At 36.0% G+C, this 10,688-nt stretch overlaps 2 protein-coding genes across 2 annotated transcripts; one reads left to right on the plus strand and one right to left on the minus strand.

Moving 5' to 3' along the window:
- Positions 1-724: 724 nt before the first annotated feature.
- LOC124542410 lies at positions 725-1,747 on the minus strand (the record flags this gene model as incomplete). The annotated part of the gene is made up of 1 exon (XM_047120364.1): positions 725-1,747. A coding segment is annotated over exon 1 (1,023 nt), but the record flags the coding sequence as incomplete, so codon positions are not given.
- Positions 1,748-4,039: 2,292 nt separating this feature from the next.
- LOC124542564 lies at positions 4,040-4,459 on the plus strand. The gene has a single exon (XM_047120502.1). The coding sequence runs from the start codon at positions 4,040-4,042 to the stop codon at positions 4,457-4,459; it is 420 nt and encodes a 139-aa protein (XP_046976458.1).
- Positions 4,460-10,688: the final 6,229 nt, after the last annotated feature.

Genomic DNA, 10,688 nt, shown 5'->3' on the forward strand with positions numbered 1-10,688 from the left:
GCCTTTATTTAATACCGCAACAGTCGATTCATCTAAACTTTGTTTTGACAGATTGACAAGTGACGTACGCGCAGGTTTTTGAATTTCCCCGGTGTTGCCATTATTGAAGTTGTTATAATTTGATTTTACCCCGCTGAGTTTTTCGAACTTTTCTATTTGTTTTAATTTTAAGTTATTATATTTTGTAGCGGCTCGTTTATTGGTAAAATCGTTGCATTTTTGCCAATCTGTTTTTGATAATCGCGACTCGAGTTCTTTGCTTAGGTTGTCAATTTGATCCGTTAACCGTCGCGCGTCAAATCGATGTTCTCGGATAAGTTGTAATAATAATTTCTTACTTGCCTGATTGAGTATTTTATCACCATGCCTTATGTCCTTCTTAGGTGCGATCCTTACACAAACCGGAATAAGATTATGGTCACGGCATCTTTTCAGGAAGTTCATGGACGTTACGAATCGGGCATGTTTGACTTTTAGGTACTCCAACCGGCGAATTTGATTTGATGTTTCCAGTCCGTACTGGTTCACATAATGTTGTCTTAAATTTTCGCGATTATTACACATTTAAATAAAACTAATTATAACGGATGAATCGCGTATATTAATTATTTTTAAACATCCCGACGTTTCGAGCACTTTGCAGTGTTCGTGGTCACGGGTAGACTAAGATGACATTTGTCTATTTGAAGAACAAAGGAAATATTATTAACAACTACCGCCAACGATTTCTCAATTGATATCTTGAGTAACGTTCCGGTTGCACGCAGAAGGCACTAACTGTATCTTTAGGTCTTGCAGTCTGTTGGATTTGGGATTTTAAATTTTTAATAAGTGGATCCCAGGTGTTAGAAAGTCTCCAACCATCTTCTCTATTGAAGTTCGGATGTTTTTGAATTTCAATAGCCTCGCGTATCATTCTAGGAATGAATCTGTGTTCTCTAGCGAGGATCTGTGGTTTATCAAATCGGATAAAATGGTTAGGTTTATCCAGAGCATGTTCACAGACTGCAGACTTTGAAGAACGCCTATTTTTGACATCTCCTATATGTTCCTTGACCCTAGTACCGATGCTTCTCTTTGTTTGGCCTATGTAAGATAAACCACACTCACATTCGAGTTTATATACTCCTGCAGTTTGCAAAGGGATATTACTTTTGATAGGTCTCAAGAACTGGCTCACTTTCTTATGAGGCTTGTAAACGGTTTTAATCGAAGCTCGCTTCAAGATGTTGCCAATCCTGTCTGTAACTCCTTTCACATATGGTAGAAATGCAGGTTGTCGCTCAACTGTGGGTGGCTTGATACGGCTTCTGCGATGCTGGCGAGGCACGGGCAGCTTGTTCTGATGGAGTGCAAGCTTGACCTGACGTAGCTCGTCCTCTAGGTGTTCAGCATCGCAGAGATGGTGGGCTCTCTGAAACAAAGATTTGCCAACGGTAGCTAACTGACTAGGGTGGTGGTGCGAGTCACCATTGAGGTATTTGTTGGTGTGTGTGGGTTTCCTATAAACTGTGTGACTTAATGTATTATCAGGATTCTTGATAATAAGGATATCAAGGAAAGCTAAAGAATTATTTGCCTCTAATTCCATAGTAAATTGAATGTTTTTATTTATAGAATTAAGATGTACTAAAAATGCAGATGTCAGATCACTAGGTAATATTGTGAAAGTGTCATCTACGTACCGTTTATAAAACCTAGGTGTTATTGGTCCGGAGCGAAGAGCCCTCTCCTCCAGGTCTTCCATGAATAAATCGGCGACCACGGGGGATACTGGAGAACCCATGGCTACCCCGTCGATTTGTACATAGAATTCATCATTCCACAATAAATAACCTGATGTGAGGCAGTGATGTAACAGCTCTGCATATTCAATAGGCATGTTGTGTGTCTGTAGCTTCCTCTTAACAATTTCGATGCAGTCTTGTATGGGTAAGCATGTAAACAATGACTGGACATCAAAACTAACCATTTTCTCGTTGTTGGTTAATTTAAGGTCTTTGATTTCACCAACAAACTGGTAAGAATCCTTGACATACGCCGCAGTGTGTCCTCGGAGGGGTGATAATATCCTTGCTATGTGTTGAGCCAATCTATATGTTGGTGTATCGATTTGGCTTACAATAGGACGCAGCGGAGCACCAGTTTTATGGATCTTAGGTAACCCATACAGTTTTGGCGGCTTTGCACATGTAGGCACGAGTGATTTTTTGTCCAACAGGAGATCTCTTAATGTACACTACTCACATCTTGGGCGAGGCCATGGACAAGTACGGTGAAGCGTTAGCCGTTTCACTTGACGTGTCCAAGGCTTTCGACCGGGTCTGGCATGCGGGCCTTCTTAGCAAGCTTCCTAGCTACGGAATACCTGTTGGCCTTTGCAACTGGATATCAGATTTCCTGAGTGGACGATCGTTTCGAGTTGTCCTAGATGGCTTCTCGTCTGATTTAATGGCGATTAATGCCGGTGTTCCTCAGGGTTCAATTCTCTCCGCCACACTCTTCCTGCTGCATATAAACGATCTGCTGAAACCCGGTATCTTTGAAAGAAGAAGAAGAAGAAAGAAAGAATTTTTATTTGTAAGCATCGTGTTGATACATCAGTGACATAAACAATACAACAAAAAAAAAAAAACAAAAACTTAAAATAACAATACAATTAAATAATATCTAAGAAAGATTTTAAAAAGAGGCTTAAATAAATAAAAACAAAATGCTGCCTACATAGCAGTACGATGCCACAAAAAGGGAAATCACTCAGCATTTGCTGTCGGTCTAGGAATTTCACACACAAAAAAAAAATTAACGATTTAAATTATATAGTTTTTTTTTTTTTTCTATACTTAAATTAAAATACGATTCGTACTATGTGTGAAATTCGCAAAGACGGCAGGACTGATTTTCAGTGATCACCTTATTTCCGTACGTCAAGTGAACGACATTGACAATAGTCCACTATTATGTCGTGTTAAAATCAAATAAAAAATAAAAGTAAAAACATAACAGAAATCAAAACAAGTCTAGGATAGTATGATGCGCTCAGCCCTCAGGTACCTCGCGGCGGCAGTGGAGGTTGGACGTGTAGCACAATGGATTAAAATTTAAAACTAAATTATATTACGCTGAGATCAAAAAGATATTCGATCACCTACGAATTATTTAAGGAGAAAGAAAAAAAAAAAAAGAATTAATAATAATAAGTAAGTAATATATACTAATTTCTGTTTTTCTTTTCTTTTTTTAAATGTGTTTTAATATAATCTAAATCACAATAATATTACTTTTGATTCTTTGCATTTATTAGAGGTATAAATTAATATAGCGAACATATTATTACAGAAGGTCGCAAGCAGGTCGAGACGTGCCGTTTAACAAATATCATAACAATCAAATAGAGGTTGAAATCTATTCACTAAATAGTCTAACCAAGTCTGATCAATACTCCATCTTGCCAATGGGCCATGCACTGTAAGGTGAGTAGATTTGATTACATATTAAAAAAAAAGTTATAAGATTATATTGAATTATCATTTTATAGTTATGACATATACATATATAAAATCTCATCTATACAACTACATACACACACATACCTACATATTATACACACACACACATTGGGTACGCAGACGACAGCACTGTCACGAAGAGATACATATCCGGTCCCCGAGCTAGTGCAACAGAAACTCGAGAGCACAGGGAGGCCTTGGTAGAACGCATCAATTTGAGATTGGAAGAGGTTTCGAATTGGGGGGATGATAACAAAGTCAAATTTAATCCTGCCAAGACTCAAGCGTGTTTGTTTACTGCCAAGAGGAGTCCATTCCACCTGACTCCGACTTTCCGGAATGTATCTGTACCCATCACCGACAGTATTGAGCTTCTAGGAGTTACATTAACATCCAAACTCAACTTTGGACAATACATTGAATCCAAAGCTAAAACTGCTGGTAAAAAACTTAGCATCCTCAATAAGGTCAAACAGTACTTCACACCAGAACAGCTTCTGACTCTTTATCAAGCCCAAGTCAGATCGTGCATGGAGTACTGCAGCCATTTATGGGACGGCTCTGCTAAGTACCAGCTTGATACTTTGGATTCAGTGGATCGTCGTGCTAGAAGACTCATTGGCGACCAGACACTGGTTACAAAACTCCAGACCTTAGCACATCGTCGTAAGGTTGCCTGTCTGTCGGTATTCTACAAGATATATTTCGGCGAGTGGGCTCAGGAACTATTTGATTTGGTTCCCCCGTCACCTTTTTACCAAAGAACTGCGAGGCACCGAAAGGATCTGCACCCGGTCGTGGTTGACGTTGACGTATTTAAGACACGTACGAAACGTTTTGCCAAGGTCTGGAATACCCTCCCGACCTCCGTTTTCCCCACCACCTACAATATGGGTACCTTCAAGTTCCGAGTGAATAGGCACCTTCTAGGCAAGCGCGCTCCATCTTAGACTATATCTCACTTTCCATCAGGTGTGATACAGTCAAGCGCTAGCCTATACATTTAAAAAAAAAAGGTAGTCCAATTTTGAAGGGGGGTGTATTTACTTTAGTGTGGTGGTTGTCTGAAGTAAGTTTCGTGTGTCACACGAATTTTCAGACGGGGTGGAGTGGTTGGGGTGGTTAGGTGGGTGTGGAAGATAAGGGTTAGGTTTAGGGGTTAAGGGTTAGTACAAATTGGTAATAGTGGTATAGAAATAATAGTTGTTAAAATATTTAATTGTACACAAATTGAAACCGTTTATTCTGTTTATTGCCCTTGTGATATTCGAACAACAAAAAGAGATTGGGAGAACTTATTCACTTTAGTTACTGGTAAGTCAATATTAATGGGTGATTTTAACGGTCACCATTCGAGCTGGTCTGTTAAAACAGATGCTAGAGGTACGCAAATTCATGATGCTTGATTTGATACTTATCTTGTTCTTCTTAATGATGGTAGCCCTACTCGACTATAATTGAATCAAAATAATTTACGCAAGTCTTCACTGGACATAACCTTAATATCATCAGATATTGCTATAGATTTTGCTTGGCTTGTTTCAAATGAGTCTCTGGGCAGTGGCCACCTCATCATTAAAATGAATACTACAGTATATTGTAAATTGGATCCGTTAAAGAAACGTAATTTCAAACGCGCTGAATGGGATGATTATCGAACGTATTTAGGGTCTCTTTTTTCTGATTTCAACTTCTCTGATTATATTCAAAAAGATTATGATTTGTTTATTTATTACGTAAACAAGGCAGCAGAAAAATATATACCTTACATTAAAGTTAGTTTTGCGTTAGACAATAGATTTATCCCCAAACCCTACTGGACTCCTGAGCTACCAAAAGCCGTGGCTATTCGTCGCCTTGCGTTAAAAAAATTTCGCCGTAATCCCTCCCCAAGTAATTTAATTTTCTTAAATGATAGAATAAAACATTCTTTGAAACTTATTAGACTCCTGAGCTATCAAAAGCCGTGGCTATTCGTCGCCTTGCGTTAACTCACTATTCATCTACAACTTCAAAAATGTGGAACCGTATGAAATGGATTAAAGGCTATAAAATTCAAAGATCCATAATTAGTGAAGAAAACGTCAATAAAATGCTACATAGCTTATGCCCTGATTTTGCTTGTCGACATTTTCCTAACTTCAGCTCGTATAATCACAACTTGGAACAGGAAATTTCAGTACATGAATTAGAAGCTTGTATAAAACAGGCTATGATAACATTTCTTTTTCTATGATCAAACAATTACCAGATATTGCTAAAAATATTTTACTTGGTCTCTATAACAAAATTTTTGTATCCGGTCATCTACCCCATGAGTAGCGTGATATTTCAATTGTTCCTATTTCTAAAGAAAGTGATGATCTAGTTAATTTTCGACCCATCTCGTTGATTTCATGTCTATGTAAGATTCCATTATCTTCACACACTTTAGGATTTAGAAAAATGTACTCTACAAGTGATAGCCTGAGTACACTTGTATCTAGAATTCAAAAGGGTTTTCGTAAGAGTTTTGTGACCATTGCCTGCTTTATGGATATTGATAACGCGTATAATAATATTGATATTTATTCGTTATTGCTCATTTTAGACAATTTGGGCTTAGGTACAAAATTTTGTCGTTATTTATGGAACTTTCTTAGCGAAAGATTTCTTAAACTAAGGATTAAACTATACAATAATTACTCGTAAGGCTAGTTTAGCTCAATGAAATCCCCTATCCCCACTACTTGTTAATATTGCAACGAGAAATATATGCGAAGAAATTAGCAATAATGTTCATATATCTCAATATGCCGACGACTTTGTCTTGTACATTACTACGTACAAGTACTGTAGTAATGTACAAGACAAAGTCGTCGTACATAGTACATTACTACAGTACTTGTACGTAGTAATGTATAAGATAAAAGGCAGAGAGGAAACTTCAAGCTGCAGTTGATACATTTGTGTTTATTTTAGGATTAAATATTTCGTCTATAAAAAGTAAAGTTCAGTAAACATTAATGTCCAGGGTATATTTTTGTCTGCGTTAGAAAATACAAAATATTGGATAGGTCGCTGCGATGGGGAAAGCATGTCAATGAAATCAAAACTATGTATCAGAATTTCGAAATTTCTTAATATATTCAAAATTTTAGCTGGTCCTGAATGGGGCCGAGAATATTTTGCCTACTTTCTTTATAGCGATTGTAGTGTGGCTCATTTGGTTAAATTAGATAGAATACAAAACAAAGCTTTACGAATAATTGGTGGATACATTAGAAGAACACCTTCTCATGTAATGGAATCAGATTTGTGTATACAACCTCTTTATTTTCGAAGATTTTATTTAGCAGGAAAATTCATATTAAAATCAACGTCGATGACCAGTAATTCTCTCATACCTGAATTAGACGAGTTCTTGGCTTCAAATTTAATTATTTCATGGAAAAGAAAACGTAAGCCTTTGTTAATAGAGGTCTATGGTGCTTTATAAAATGTAGAAATTCATAAAAGTAACTATTAGGAATTCTTTTCTCTTGATACTTGGCCGAGCAATATTCCTTTAAAATACAGTTAAAACCGACATAGGTAATATGAATAAACCTAAAAGAAATTTTAATACAGCATTCTGAAAAATCATTGTTTGAATTTTATTAACAATAACTACAATACCTTTTATAAAATTTATACTGACGGCTCCAAGGATGGTCAACACACAGGTGCTGCATTTTTTGATGCAGAATCGTTGGACTCAATTTGTTTTAGGATTAGTAGTAATATTTCTATCATGCACGCATGCATTGGCAGTTTCTGAAGCCTTATCATACATATTATCCCTTGATTACGACAAATTTGTTATCTTTTCGGACTCCAAATGTGCCCTTCAACATATTTCTCGATGTACATCTAACGCTAGAAGTACTCCCGTAGCATATACAATTTTAAAACAAATTTGTAATCTGAGAGAACAATCTTAATGCGTTGTTTTGCATTGGATCCCATCTCACATTAATCTAGTAGGCAATGACATGGCAGATACTCTTGCTAGGACTGGAGCTAGTGACGGCGTAGAAATTAATGTTAAACCAATTTTTTCCGAATGTTTACATATAGTTAAGAATAAATATATGGATCAATGGAGAGAATATTTTGATAAAAGGTCAATGGTATCTGGTATCGGACCATACAACCTTTCCTACCTAATCAGCCTTGGATTGACACAGTCTTATTTAACAGGAAAGACGTAGTCACTGCTTTACGGTTGCGATCTGGACACATTCCATTTGGAAAATTTGCGCATCTGATGGGAGTGGTTCCGCATCCTTATTTTTCGGTTTGTAGAGTTGTGGAGGATGCCTATCATGTTTTAATGGAGTATTTCAAGAACGAAACTATACGACGCCAAATCTTTTGTAATAAGCTGTCTTATTGTAATGTTGGAGAATGTAACAGTATTTTGTTTATACCTGATTCTGTCTCGGCAAAGAAATAGTACAAATTGTTTGAAAGTATACAAAAATATAAATGCTTAATAACAGGGCGACATAATCGCATTAGCGACAAAGCTCTTAATTAAAGAAAAAAAAAAAAATTAAGAGACAGTCGGAAAACAGTCTTAATACGGTTTTATGTCAAAATGTTAAAAATAAATTAAATAAACAAAATTATTGACTGTGAGTAAGTTACGTTAGCTACAGTCGAAAGGTCGAAAAAAAAACCAAAAACTACTTTAAACTTGTTTAATTAAAAGAAATTACAATAAAACTTATAGAGTTGGCAACTAAGTGATTGCCGATTTCAAATAAGAAGGAAAATTTAAAATTTTTGTTAAAAATTTAACTTTATTAAATTAGAAATTGTCCGTTCTCGTCGATGACCTTTCGCCATTGTTCTGGCAGTGGAAAAATTCCACGTTCGTAGAACTTCTGATCTTTGCTAACAGAAAACTGAATTAAATGTGATCTGTTATCATGAACGTTATTAAATATTTTACTATTTAAGGAATTCAGCATGGAACGAAACTAATGGTAATCTGTTATGGTAGGCGTATAAACTATCCACTTTTCGTCGCCAGTAATTATATTTTTCAGAAATAGATGAATTTCGTTGCGTTTCCAAAGCGAATCGCAAGTGATAATGCGTTGCGTCAAATGAATTTCCTTGAGCTGGTGAGGGATCCATAAATCGAGTTTCTTGGCATATCCAAACAATTTTAACGCATGTGTGCGATACATTGAGCTTCTCTGCAATAATAGTGTTGTGCTATGACGATCTGAATCGATAATGGCCCTGATATGGGTATCATCAACTTCGACTGGGCGACCAGATCGTTGAGCATTTTTCAATGAAAAATCACCAGAACGAAATCTGGCAAACCAATTTCTGTACTAACTCTCTTTGAAGGCCTGGTTTCCATATACGACACATAACTTCTTTTGTGCTTGCGAGGCGTTCTTGCCTTTTCGGAAGTAATACAATTAAATATGTCTGAAGTGCACGTCCTGTTCTTTAATTTTTTAATTGGGATAAAAACAAAACAAAAACACTAATCGATATATATTTTTTACTAAATTAAAGTGAGAAGTCTAAACAATAAAAAAAGCATACGTTAGGTGCTTTGACCACTTTCACAAAACGAAGAAAGTGTAAAGTCCACCTATCAACAAAATCGGCAATCACTTAGTTGCCAACCCAATATTTCCTAATTACCATGTCTAACCTACTCGATGAAAGTAATTAAAATGAATAATTAAATTATAAAATCACATTTGCAATGTTACACTTAGTTTGGTTCTCACGACGAAGGAATCGCTGCATCATAAGTCCTCTTGATGTGTGTGTACGTTACTCCTCCACCCTCAGATCAGCGACTATTTTAGAACATTGAGGTAAAATGTTGCTGGCATCTTGATTGATTCTGACGTTCCAGCTTTATCTGATTGCTCACTAACGTTATCTTTTGAAGTGGAGATTTTTATTTCACTAAGGTTTTTTTTTTTGCAAACTTGTAGCGATAGCAAATCATTGCTATGATAAAAGCTCCTGTACTTGACATGAAGATGTATAAGGGAATTGTAGTATGATAGAGAGTATCCAGTTGTGGTTTATCGAGTTGTAATGTTCCCTCTTGAATGATTTTATCTTGAGCACTGTGAAGCTCCTGTAGATTTAATGAGTTGAGGTTGAGATGAGTCTGAACATATTGAGTAGTTGCACTGGATGTTATTTGCAATAACTTCAGCAGCTGGCCTTTTATTTCATCGTTGTCGTTCATGATGGTGAATTCTTATTTTTTCATGTGGCAACTCACAGGGATGGTAATTAGGTAGCTGCCCTGGAGCGAAGTGAATTCTTCCCTATTGCAGACTAACTGTACTTTCGTAAGATGAGGAAAAGAAAGTACATAATGTTGATCATCCAGCTTTTCCATTGCTTCTCTTGCTAGAGTTACGGTTGGGTAACGACAGTATTCCTTTAGGACCTGATGAACAATGAGTTATTGCACGCAGTCAGGTTCTGTACGGATGCGTTGATTTACTTCCTTTTCACAAAGATATCAGTTTTTGACCTTCGGACATTCTGTCTCTATGTACATGAACGATTTCTCGTTAATTGCTATGAAGGGATATGGGGGACTTTATTAGGAACAATGGATAGTTTATAGAGATCATAGATATCCGAAGAACCTAATGGAAATTTAAAAATTATTACTATTTGCTTCTCCGTATAATAATATCCCGGTTCTATAATATTATAGTATTCCCTTAATTCTAAGTCTATAATTTGATTCTTATTATATAACTTTGTTAACTTATCTATCATTAATTTTAAAACATGTATATCTAAGATGGAATGGTGAGTGCTAGAAACACGAATAAAAGCTAACATATTTTCTATTCTAATTAATTCAGTCATCAGATCTTCTACATTTTCACCTATTAATCCCAAAAGTTGAGCAAGTTTCGCATACTTAAGTAAACTATTTTCTTTATAGACATTTGAATTTAAAATAAGCTGTAAAGTATTGTTAATTTTAATTTGATTTTCAACTAGTTCGTTAAGTACATCATTATGTTTCAGCATCCATTCCTTACTTAAACTAACATGATTATTAAACTCGGATACTATTCTCTCTTGATTACTTTCTAATAATTTAATAGCATTATTATAATTTAATGCGTCTTGATAATCTAG

This window comes from Vanessa cardui, chromosome W, assembly GCF_905220365.1.
Source record: "Vanessa cardui chromosome W, ilVanCard2.1, whole genome shotgun sequence".
In the NCBI taxonomy this organism is placed as follows: Eukaryota; Metazoa; Arthropoda; class Insecta; order Lepidoptera; family Nymphalidae; genus Vanessa; species Vanessa cardui.

What these genes read in the sequence shown, in the direction of transcription:
- LOC124542564 (XM_047120502.1), top strand. Translation starts at nt 4,040, where the DNA reads ATGGAGTACTGCAGCCATTTATGGGACGGCTCTGCTAAGTACCAGCTT.